General features: G+C 41.6%; 1 protein-coding gene and 1 long non-coding RNA gene across 4 annotated transcripts in view; both read left to right on the forward strand.

Annotated features, from left to right (window-relative positions):
• The first annotated feature begins 456 nt into the window (after positions 1-456).
• On the forward strand, positions 457-2,810 carry LOC148184414 (uncharacterized). Its single transcript, XR_015772359.1, has 3 exons — positions 457-528; positions 929-1,010; positions 2,482-2,810. It is a non-coding gene; the product is annotated as an uncharacterized LOC148184414 (long non-coding RNA).
• A 2,251-nt stretch (positions 2,811-5,061) lies between these two features.
• EPB41L4A (erythrocyte membrane protein band 4.1 like 4A) overlaps positions 5,062-12,788 on the forward strand; it is a 121,221-nt gene continuing 113,494 nt past the window's right edge. For all 3 annotated transcript variants that reach the window (XM_088054483.1, XM_088054484.1, XM_014258739.2), the window contains exon 1: positions 5,062-5,305. In XM_088054483.1, coding sequence (XP_087910609.1) covers positions 5,207-5,305 — 99 coding nt within the window. In that variant the 5' untranslated portion in view covers positions 5,062-5,206. The remainder of the gene's footprint in view (positions 5,306-12,788) is intronic.

The raw sequence follows: 12,788 nt of genomic DNA on the forward strand, positions 1-12,788 counted from the left end.
GACAATGTGGCACACAAAAGTCAGCAGACTGGTTACCTGAGTCCCCTGTCATTTGCCAGCCAGCATGGCCAGCCTGTCTTTGAGATAAAAAAGGCTTCACTAAGTGTAATCAGAGCAACTGCTTTCTACAAGAATGTCAGAGTATAGCTGGTACCTTGAAACAGGCATAGCACCATTTCCCTAAGATACAGGTTTTGGCTTACCATTGTTTGTTGTCTTACCCCAAAGATGCACATCTAGAGCTATTCTAATGGGATAGGGAAAAGTGCAGTTGTTTGGAGACAGTAATCTCCTTTTTGTGTTTAAGCATGGATCTACTCAGTTGTGCTTTATTAAGAAAAGTGACAGTTTATCCACTAAGCAGTATTCTTTGAAAAACTCTTCTCTGCAAGAAGATCACCTCCCTAACATCCACAATCCTTCACAGCCTCTGTTTTTTTCTGCAGACTGGGGCTACAAGGTACCATTTGAATTGCAAGAGCATGACTTGAAGTCATGAAGAGAGTGCTTGGTTTTGTTTTCCTCTTGGTAAGTTAGATTGTTGTATCTTGCCGCCCAATTACTTTTACTATTAAAACTAATTTAAGTTCTGCCAAGGAAGCTAAGCATAAGCAAAATAAAACAGGATCATCTGGTTCTTCTTTGCATAGGGGTAACTTGTCAAAGTCATGACAGATACTTTGTAAAACCACATCACACACAAAATTAGGTCCAATAAACAGTAGCTAAAACCAGATTTTTTTTCTTGCTTTGATAAAAGTGTACAGATTTTCCAGTTTCTAATTTTAGATGTATAAACAATAAATATTGTGAAAGCTTTTTATATTTTTTTTGAGTGGAGGAGGTGTAGTTAATATCGTGTTTTCTTATTAAAAAATCAGCAAGTGAGAGATGCTTATTATTTTCTTGACTGTTGTGTGTTTTGCAGTGTTACTATCTTTTGGGGTCTTGTTAAAGAAAACAAATAATTGATTGTCACTCAGTCCCATGTCAGTTCAGAGGACTTCAAGGTATTTATTGCTACAGAATTACTAATAAGTGCAATCAGTTAAACTTTATTTTGTGGCCTTTTAAGATTTTTGTTTTGTTTTGTGCCTGTGTGTTTTTTTATGTTATCCTTGCACTGTATATCTAAACTTTTACCTTTCTGTAACATTTCTTGTAATTAAGTGGTCTTAAGTGGCATGTCTTACTTTAAGGACTCTAAATCTTTTATGTAGAGCATAATGTTAACATTTTTGCAGGAAATATAAAACTGATGAATATCTGAATAAATTTATTTTCACAGTGTTTTTGACCATAGATTCTAACGGTGCTGTGGGTGCATACATGTCTAATGTGTAGTAGTAACACAGAATCCAGACAAATCAGTAGTTGACAGCATCCTTGAATGTGTTTTAGGTAAAGCCTTTCATTAGTGAAATGAGAAATGTCACTTCATGCACCATTGTAAAACTTTTGCCTCTGAATACTATAAAATGCCATGTGGAAAGTGTTCTTTTTCCACTGCCTGCTTTGCTCGTCTTTTTGAGTGGAAGAACCACAAATAAGTAGAGCTCTTAATAGCATGTTGAAGCTCTGGAGAACCCCTGTGGCAGGGCTGAGGTCTGGTGTGTCTGGGCAGGTGGGCAGTTCCAAGCCAGAGCAATTCAGTGCTGCTGAGGGAGTTGTATCTTATTTTTCCTGTAAAGACCAGAGAACCTACTGGACAATAACTGTTGAACAGTTGTCATAGTAAGAATTTTTTCTGTAATGGAAGATGCATTCAAGGTTGTATGTGTAGCCCAGATTATGTACTGTTTCTGTTTTCATTTTAATATTCTTGCATTAGACCTCAGTGCTTTTTCTCTGCTCATTGTTTCAGTAGGGAACTGAGTCCAGAAGACTTGTTTTTACATGTAAAGAAAAATGAAGAACTTGCTTTGTGCTTCCCTTAAACTTTTCACTCATTCCCTGGAAGCCCATATGGATAAGATGCAGGGATTGCATCCCTACATATCAAGGGATAATAGTGATAGGTAGCAACTAAAGTAAGTCATCATAACTCTTACTACATGATCAACTTTCTGCCAAAAAACATTAATGAGAAAAACTGTAAAAAATGAGGGAGAAAGCAGATAGGCCACCCTGTATCCTCTGGGCAGTCTAATTGCTGGTATGTTAGGATTTGGATATAGGTTACTTCATGTATAGGAGTCCTTGTGGTGCCATTGTGGTGCCTTGTTAGTACAACCTCATTAAGTATGTATGTAACTGCATTACAGCTAAAAGTGAACATTTTAATGAGGGTATGCCAAATCACAGAGGCTGCAGTGAGTTTGCTGACTGCTTCATCAAACAGGCAATGGACAAAAATGCCTTTATGCCCTGGTCCTGTACTTACATGCCTGAGTTAAACATGTCCATGTAAGTGTTTGTGTGATGAGAACTAATGTCAACAAGTTTCTCTCTGCAGTGCTTGACCTGTGTTTTTTCTTGTAGAGAGAAGTAAGAAGGAGCTCAGTTTCCTATTGGATTTGGAAAACAGATTACTATCTCAGGATCTTCATGAGTTGTGACCTGGTCTTGATGCTGAGGCAGGGCTGGTCTTCTGTAACATGGATATCCAAGGAAAGACTGGCACCTACATTTTTGCCCCCCTGGTTGATTTGATTTCCTGAGCTCCTCAGGACTCATAGTGGTTCATAGTATAGATCTCATCTATTCCATCCCCTCTTCCTCTGCTCCCCTGGCAGATTTTCTCAGGTTTTCAGTTTAGAACCTCCTCCCAGGTTTTCACCACAAGTAGCAGGTTCTGGTACTGCTGCTTTATCAAGTGCTTAGCTGTTGGCAGTAGCTGGCTAGGAGACAAGTTCAATGAGTTAACTTCTCTGTGCTCTAAACACTGGTATCAGCTCAACATGACTTTTGTATTTTCCCCATGGACCAATCAGCCAATGTGCAGCAGCACAAAATGTATCTTCAAAAAGTGAAGACATTAAATAGTTCACTTGGACAGCTTATAAGCAATATTTATATAAGCAATATTTAACCCAGAGTAGTTTTGATAAAACTGCTCAGCTTTGGGATTGTGATTGTAGCTATATGAATGCTTAAAATTATAATTAAAGATTTTGAAGCAGTTTTGAGTTCACTGAGCCCTCCCTCTTTTGATTCTCTTGATTAACCAGTGATTTACACATATATAATGACTTTAACTGACTTAGGGGGTAATTTATGTCACAATGCACATGATATATGGATCTAAACAGACTAAAGAGAGGGGAAAAGGAACCATCTGTTCTCTAGAAAATTGTCTGCTGTCAGAGGGGCTCAAGAACTGTTTGAAAAATGTGTTTAGAAAGCCATTAGTAAATTTCCTAATTTTTTTGTGCTTTCTGGATGGCATTCTCATTGGGTACATATTGCCCAGGAAAAAAGGGTAGGAACTTGAATTTTTTAACTTCAGCTATGTAAGTTTTTCTAGATCTTTCAAAATATCTATTACTTTTATTAATGTATATAGTGAATTTTGTCCTGATCTTCCCAGTGCTCATGCAATATTGTTTCTGCAGCTACAGGATAGATATGGAGATCCCAACACCCCAAGGTCCAAGTTCAAACATGAAAATGAGATTGACATTTCTTGGGAGCAGCAGGGTTATATTTAGGACAAGTGTTTAAAAGCAGACTTACCAACATACCCAGCAGAGTTTGTCAATGTAATTTCCTTGTGCCCCTGTCTTATGCTGCATGAAGAAGTTGATGACCATAAGAAAAATACTTCTGCATATTCTTAAATTTACACATGCAAACTTCAATAGGACGACTTACGGATACAGATCTACGTACATGCACAGGCACTTGTGGGATACCTTTTGTACCTGAGAGGGAAAAATCCTGGAGTATAGGTATGTGCAGCAATGAAAGCGCAGAGGTGGATTGTTGCGGCTCCAGGAATTATAGACAGCAACTGCAAAAGCAGCTGGAGGTTCTCTCATGCTCCTCCTTTTCTTTAATGATTGGGTTTTGGTTTCAATTTATAAATTGATTTTTAAAAATTTATTTATTTGTTTTTAATACTACAGAGCCTTTGCTATGTAAACTGAGTATACCTGCAGCAAGCTCAGTATTTAACAGCATGATGGAGAATAGACTTCCGACCTCTAGGGTACTTTCAAAAATTCAACTTCTGCTGGACCCTTCACTCGTGGTGTCTCCTGAAGCACTTCTTTGTCACGTGCAGAGGTAAAACCCGCTCCCCAAGCTGATGCCCGCCAGAGCGGAGCCGGCGCAGCCCGCAGGGGTCACTGCTGCCGCGGGGACCGGGGCCGCGGCCGCCGGCACGGGCAGCGGTGCCCGGCGGCCACGGGGACAACCAAGGGGCGCACGCCGGGGCAGGGATCATCGCCCCCCTCCACGGCAGAGGGCATCGAGGGCCCGGACCCGGACCTGGGACGCCAGTGGGGACCCCTGCGATGATGCGGCGAGGTGCCGGTGCCGGGCAGGTGCCGTCCGCTCCTCTCCGCCCCAAAGGCGACTCCGGGAAGCTCTGCTCGGCGGCCAGCAGGAAGCGGCCGGAGTTGCCCGGCCGCTGGGTCTCTTTTCCCTCCATCCCTCCGCCCCCGACGTGGAGGAGGCGAGCGTTGCCGGCGCCGCCCCGCACGGCCGCGGGCAGCCGAGGGAGGCAGCCCGGCGCCGGCAGGGCACTGTCACCGCCCCGCTTCGCCCGCAGGCTCCGCGGCTGGAGGTAACGCGCTGGCCGGGCGGGGACCACCCCCATGCCCCGGCATCGGCGGAGGAGAGAAATCCCCCAGCCCCGCTCTTGCACACAAAGGGGAGGCGCGGAATCGTCCTCCGCGGACGGGGCGGAGGACGAGGCGGGTGGGCGGTTCAGTACCTCCCCGGGGCGGCAGCGGCGGGGAAGCCGCCGTGACAGCCGGGCGCGGGCGAGGGCTGCGCCCTGGGATCCTTCCTAAAGAAGCCGCCTTTTTCTCCCCTTTTCCCACAGAGAGAGCCCGGCAGCCCCGTCCAGGCTGTTCGGCGGGATGGCGGCGGTCCGCCCCGCAGGGCTGGGCGGTGCGCCCTAGCAGCCGCCGGGCTCCATCCGCGCAGCCGGGGCGCGGAGCCGGGCGCGGCCCAGAGCCGGCTGCGCCTCAGCCCCTCTCCGCCGCCGCCCGGGGCTCTTCTCGCCTCCCCGCCTCGTCCCTCGGCCATCGCAGCAGGCATGGGCTGTTTCTGCGCTGTCCCGGAGGAATTTTACTGCGAAGTCTTGCTCCTGGACGAGTCCAAGCTGACCCTGACCACACAGCAGCAAGGCATCAAGGTAAGGACGCCCGCGGGGCTGCGGAATACGATGCTGGAGAGCCCGCGGGGCTGCCCGGCAGCGGCTGCCTCCCGACTGCGATAGCCGGGAAGGGAGCGGCGGCAGGAAAAAGGAGAAGGAATAAGGTAGTAACTTTGCTTATGGTCGCGCAAAGGACAGATGGATCAGGGTGGCGCGCGCCGGTGGGGCAAACGTGGCTCTGGGAGGCTTCACATCGGGATAGTGACTTAAAGCGAGCAGGTGCCGACCAGCCCGTGGCACTCGGGACGGTCGGCGGAGAGGTATTGTTCTGTACCTGCCACAGCAAAAAAAGAGAAGGCAGCTGTGTCCACGGGGTGTTGCGCACCCGTGTTGAGTCACTCCCCTCTCCCTCTGCCTTGGGCCGTGTCTGCCCTGGAACGCGTTCTCCGGGGAAAAGGCCGGCGGCAGCGGTGCGGGGCGGGCCTGCAGCAGCTGCCGAGCGCAGGGGTGAAGGTCCAGCCGCGTCCCCAGCACGGTGTCCCGTCGCCCGGCCGGTGGGACCAGCTCCCGCGCCACTTCAGCAGGCTCGGCGCGGATGAACTCTTCAAAGTGGTCATCTGCCAAGCGCTAATGAGCCCTGACAGAGCATGTGAAAACTGAGATTTTCTAAAGGCCCTTAACTTGGTCCTGTTTGGTTAAGCCTGACGACAGCTGATGGCGTGTCGCAGACACTTGAAGTCCTTGTTAGAAGAGTCGGGAACATGAATTTTTTAGCAATGTAAGAACGTGCTTTCAGTGTTGGATCAGGGAAAAAAAAAAGAGAGAGAGAGAGAAAACACAATGAAAGAAAGAAATTAGTCCTTCTAAAATTTATAGTTGGCAAGGGCTGACCAGTTTTACCTAAGACATCCAAAGAATAAAAATCTGTATGCCTTTGCCTGTTTTAGCTTGAATGATTTAAGCTTGGTGAAGCAACTGGGGAAAGGAGAACCTGAAGGAGTGTAGTGGGGAGAGAGGGAGTTTCCATTTAACAATATATTTTCAGCTGTAATCAGTGGTATTACCAGGTCTACACGTATTCAGAATTGTCAAGCTTTGCTGTATCAACTGCCTGCGGATAGGCTTATAAATCCATGCTTAGCCCAGAGGAGTAAGCAAATCATGGTGGCGCTGGAATTCAGTACCTGTGTAGGATCTTCGAAGTCTAAGTTTAGACACTTCTGAAAAACCTTAACTTTCAATGTGCAGATGTGGGTGTGTATATCATACATGCATATGTGCTTTTGTGAAGTAAGTGTGCAGTCACAGAGTATGTTAAGAGTAATCTGCAAAGATAGTCCTAAGGTTAGTCTAATGAATCTAAAGCCTGAAAGTGAAGGGTTTGTGCAGTGTCTAATAAAAAAAAATATCCCATGGGAAAGAAAGAGTCTGAAGATGTAACTTCTTTCCAAGAATGCATGACATTCAGTGTTGGGAACTGTCTAGTTTAACATGAGGGTGTGGCTCCCTGCCATTCTTTATGTGATCTGAATGTGGTATAATGCTGAATATTTAATCCCTTCCACCTTCTCCTTCTCTGTCTTGAGCCTAACCACAGAGCAGTCATGGAGTCAGTGGGAACAGTGTGTGGATGTGACAAGAAAAGTAGTAGTTAACATTTTTGCATAGGCACTCACACTGCACAGCAGAAAACCTTAGGGAAGGGAGAATCTCCCTAAGCAGCCTGCTTTCTGTGTTTTCTTTTTTTCTTTTAAGTTTGTACACGATGAAGCCACACCCCAGAGTGCTGTAGCTCCATGAGCCTTTGAAAATGCATAGTGAGGAACTGCAGAGCTCTCTCCTAGCCAGTGGTTTCCACCATGGTGCCCTCCCTTGCCTTTGTGCCTGCACAAATGTTTGCGTGCGTGAAGAGCAGCTCCTGTCCAGCCTTTTGCTGGGTGAGCCTTCAGCTGGACCTCTTTGTCCTGGTCCACTTCAAAGCTGGAGGATGGCAGAAATGGCTTTTTCAACTCAGTCCTGGCTTCTGTCATTTTAAACTGCTCAGGGGACATTCACGTTGTGACTATTCTACAGCTTTCCAAGGATCTTATATTATTAATTTTTAATGAAACAGAACATGAAATACTTCATGTTCTGTCATGCTTTGACATTTGACACTCTAACCTTGAAATACAAATGTTTTATTTTAAATCTTTTAAATGTACTCATGTAGGCTTGTTTTTTTTTGTTTTTTTTGGTTTTTTTAATTGGTGTTTCAGCATTGGCACCTAGGTATAGTTTGTAAAAGTTCATATGTGTTTTATTTTAAAACAAACATTTCCTTAGAACTACAGATTCTGGATGGATCTTCCTTTTGTTATCTTCACTTTTAATTTTGTTCAGATCTGCATGGGAAACAAGCTTTTGGTACTCTTTCTCAGATCCCAGAGTTGTTACAGGAGCAGGGTTTTTAAGTGGTTATACAAGCAACTTTGTTCCCTTATTTTTCCCTAAGCAGATACGTCTATTAGAAATAAAAACTACAGCTCAACAGCTTTTTGCTGTCTATATACTTGTTTGATATTAGTGGATATAATCTTGCTTTGAAGGGTAGAAGGCAGTGCCCTGTAGGAGTCTGAGGCAAGTTTGTTTCTTCAGGGAATTGGATATGAAGTAGATACTTGTGTCCAGAAAGTTTTGAAGATGCATTGCTTAGTTTGTATAGTGGTTATTTCTGGCTTGTTATACTTGGCAGCAACTCTACTCATCAAGACATCATTTTTAAATTACAGTTTCATTGACACATTCTTCATACTACAGTGGGCTTCAAATTGTACTTCACATTGAGCAGAGGTTACAAGATTGAGACTTCGAGTGCAATTTAGGGATGCTTTTCTCTGTGGACTTCCAAGAGATTTTTAGGGAAAGGAAAAGATTTGTTTTCTTCTGGCTCCCAAGTGGGGAAACTGAGATGGAAAGGGTTTTCAAGGCCATATGACAAGGAAACAACTTCCTTTGCTATTAGGCTGACAGCAATTGACCATTCTGCCATGGGCCATGCTGTCTGGAGGGGTTTGTGAGGATCTTTTCCTTGTAGTTCCTCAAACTGATTTTTGCTTCTCAGATTCAGTGTTTTTTTTGTTTCTTGTTTTTTACCATTATCAGTGCAGCGTTGCTGTTATCCCTTTCTGTTGTTGTGGTTCAAGGTTAGAGCACTGCTCTATGGAAAGGTGTCTCATAATTTTTATGTTTCCTTATAGTACATTAACAGATATTCTGGAGTGTACATGCATTGAGATAATAAAGTGATGGCAGTTGTTAGTCCCAACAGTTTTGGGATGGAAGAGGCTATTCACCGGGTTCTGGTATAGTTTGTCTAGTCAAGGTATATGTCCTCACATGGGGACAGATTTTCCTTTAAAAAGGATGTTCAAGTTTCCAGTTAGGAAATGGGTTTTTGCTAAAGATATGGTAAGAATCAGCTGCTAGCTAAAAAAATAATCACCTTTCTAGGATTGCTCCTTTGTCTTCACACAGACTAAACAATACCTTAGGCGTTTTGATGGTACAGTAGTACTTGTGGTTGATCTGATGTCACAAAATATGTCTGTGGTCTTTTGACATGATACTGGACTGAGGGGTTGTGAGCATTACATATTTTGGCTCTGTTAAGAACTGAGTTAACTGTCCTTGTAAACAGTGGTGTGCCTTGTTGTAAAAACTTGTTTTTGGAGTTTAAGGAAAATCTCTGTGGGCCCTTAAAAAATAATGCTTTGAAACCTATTTGTGATCAGCTGTTTCAGAAAGAGTGCTCATTTTGCCATGTGTATGTTACAGGAATCTAAGAACCCTTTTTTTCCCCTTTTTTCCTGAAGAAGCTAAAAATATGAATATATATGAAAATATATGAAGCATCTGTATTTCATATTTACAACTCTTTGGTTGGAATAAAGATCTTAAAAAAATATTAGCTACTTCTGCAGTGAAGAAGCTCTCTAATTAGTTTTAAGCCATCTGGTCATTGCACTTCTGAAGTACTCCTTGAAATTCCTCTCTGAGCACAGTTTTTATGTTCTGTTTAGGTTGACATGTGTGATGGGCCAACAGTATTTCATTAGAAGAGAAATGATGAACAGGAAAGATACACAAGGTCTTCCTGGGAGAATATGTTCCATAATATTAATTTATTAGGTAATTTTAATAGTGATATTCTGGCTACCATAACACCTGATGATTTACTGAGAATTTATTAAAAGGATGGTTTAAAAAAACACCCAAACCTGTGACTCAAAAAAAATAAAAAAAAAATAAACCTCAAATAGTGGGTCCATCAGAATATGACACATATTGTTGAGATACTTATGGAATAATTGACAAAATGATTCAGTATGATCTATAGAAGCAGGTAAACACATAATTTCTTAGAAAGTTTCCTGTGGATTATTCTGGTATTTTTCCTTCCTTCCCTTTTTCTTTTTTTTGGGGTGGTTCTATATTGTTTGGTAGGTTTTTTGTTTGTTTTTTAAATTTGTTTTGTTTTGTTTTTAATTTGGGTTTTTGTTTGCTTTGTCTTTGTTTTTATTTTTTTGTTTTTTTCAGGTCCCAGTGAAGCTAAGCAGTTCCAGATGTCATGCCTTTAAAATATAGTGTATACAGAAATTGTGGGATACACTTTTGCATCAAGCATATTTTAGCTCTAGGTACACCAAGCAGTCAAGCTATTTTTTTCCCAGTGAAAATGCTTAATGAATGCATTTGATAGCAGGAAATAGAGTCTTTTGAATAGAAAGAATTTACACTGTATTAATTATTTTATTTGAGAGTTAGCATTATAAGTCAAATTGGTAGTCATTTGCTGTGAATATGGAAAGTATTCTTTATGAAAGTGATTTCTGCTGTTTATTCTTCTAGGAATAGGTGAAGGAAAGGAAAGGATCTTTTTGGGAGAATTTTTTTAAACTTTCTAGTTACACTACTTCAGAAATCTGAAAAATCTCTTTAAAGGTAGATTGCACTTGCTTTCCACCTGTGGTAGTTAATCACCTACAATAATTATTAAACTGTAATATCAAAGTTCAAGCATATTTAATCATAGTTTCCTCTGCCCTCTTTGGTATTGATTAATAAAGGCTTTCAAGGCAGATTCTTAGAGATATTCAGCATATTGATTTGAAAAGAACAGTTAATAAAAAGTGAATTAATTAAAAGGACACAATATCAGTCTTGTTTCAACCTTGTAATTTATTTTCTTTATGAAGCAACAGTTTTCTGTTATGTGTACATATTTTGCATAGCAGCAGGAAAACTATACAGACAATATCATCAAGTTCCAAGTGTGAATAAATACTCTTCTTCTTCTTTAGTGTTGTAGACATCATACATCTACATGGCTATATACAATCTACATTGTCTATAGCCAAAGCAACAAAAAAAAAGTTAACAAAAAAGTGAGTTATTGATAATCCCTTCCACATCAGAAAGGTGCTGGTGTTTCTTAAGTTTCTGTTATGGGTCTAAAATGGTCATGTGATTGCACACTAAGGACCAGGTTGTTTATGTGAAATTTTACAATATTTCAGTCTTCTAAAAATGGACAGAAAGAGTGCACACTTCTAGTTTACAGAGAGTGAAAGGAACAAAAAGGCTCATGAACATTGCTATTAACTGCTCTGCGAAAATTACTGTCAAAAATTTGAAAGAGATTACTAATTTCACCAGTATCTTTACAGATGAAGCCAGTGATTTTGAATACCCCGTGAAATAACCATAAGATAAATGAACAATTTAACACTTTATTTTCCCTACATGCACTTAACTAAATTAATGAAACCAGTGTGACAACAAGAAGGAAATCCATTAACTTCTAAATGAGGTTACATCTTAGTCAGTCTGAGGTTTGAGCAGTAATACTGTCAGAGGTGTCTGTTCTTCTGTTCTCATTGAGCAGTAATTTCATAATATGACCAGGGCAAGTGTAAGCTGTGTGAGGCTGCTTTTTTTATTGCACAGTTTTGGATTTATGTAACCTGGATTATCCACTTCTTATATTAAAGTATTTAGTATAGTTAAATATCATCACTTGATATGTTATTCATTTTAGTACACAAAAATTCTGAACTAAAATTCAGCTGCAGAATTGCAATCCTTTCCCCGAAAAAAGAAAACTGCTAAAAATTATCACATGATAAATCTTGAAGAGACTGAATTGGTAAGGTGCTTCAGAAAGAGAATGTTTTTAAAAGGTAAAATTTTATGTCACTTCATGCTGTAAAGGTATCTATTTTCAAGATGATATTGAACACATGAAAAAAAAGAGAAATTAGGTATTGGTCATATTGCACCATTACTAATAACTGTATTTTTGGTAGAAACATGAGACATGACTTGCCAGTTTTTTGGTTTTTTTTTTCAGATTTATTTTCCTAAAGGAGATTTAATTTTGTAATGATAAATCAGCTATATTACCTTCACTTTTTTCACAACTGAGATAGTGAATAGTGAATAATCACATTTCAGTCTCTGGGTACAATTTTGCAAAACCACATTTTTAAGTGCATATTTTAGATGCTGCTTTTTTGATCACATCTTGTGCTTGCTGCATAACAATTTAATTGCAGTTTAAAATTAAGGTAAAAATTCAGTAAGGTAAAATTTTGATTGAACTTTTGTTCCCACTCCTTTCATTCCATCCTGAGTTGAGGATGGTTGAACACTGTAGGCACTAAGGTCAAGAGGATGTGCTCGAGGTCAACCAGTGATATTATTCAGAAGTGGAAAACCAATAGAAACATTGCAGAATGAGAGCTCTGCTCTTTCGGTTTTGCTGCAGCACGAAAAGGAGAACCTGTCTGTTTTGCCAAGTGGGAAACATGCTTCATCTGCTCTCCTTGGCTTGTGACTGTTATAAATGACAATACAGTATTGGCTGTCACATTTATGTATTTACTTTTACATATTATTATTAATCACAAAGATGTTGATATGGTACAATTCATATTTCCTTTTAACTGCTTTTTGATATAGTATAATCTGTGAGTTTATGTATGCACAGTATAGCTTATAAAAATAGTAAATAGTCAGTTGATAAATATATCTTAGGCCATAGCATTATATTAAAATAGAGACTATGTGATGTGTCCTGGGGTGACTTTATGATGCTTGTATCCCCAGTCACCTTGTTTATGTGACATATTAAGTTCTGCACCTCTAAGACCGGCTCTGAGAGTGAAGGGGGGAAGAAGAAGCCGCAGTTTGTGTTCAGAAAGAGCCCTCACTGTCCCCCCTCCTGCTCCTGGGCTGTGGTGTCTGCAGCATGGACAGACAGCGGGACAGAGCTCTCCTCTGCTCTTCGTTAGCTTTTAGCTTGCTGAGGCAGGGAAGTTCCCTGGACTGTTTTTTTTTCCCTTTTTCCTTGGATGTGTTCAAACCTGCTCTGGACTGAACACCCAGCCAAACCCCGGGAGCTCACGCCTGTGGCCCACCGGGGCCTGGGCCTCGGCACTTTCCAGCACTGAAGGGACTGATAAGAACCTGAGTGAGCCCA

This window comes from Pseudopodoces humilis, chromosome 4 (assembly GCF_049639895.1).
Source record: "Pseudopodoces humilis isolate 2021_Gansu_Grassland_sample_001 chromosome 4, ASM4963989v1, whole genome shotgun sequence".
Lineage (NCBI taxonomy): Eukaryota > Metazoa > Chordata > Aves > Passeriformes > Paridae > Pseudopodoces > Pseudopodoces humilis.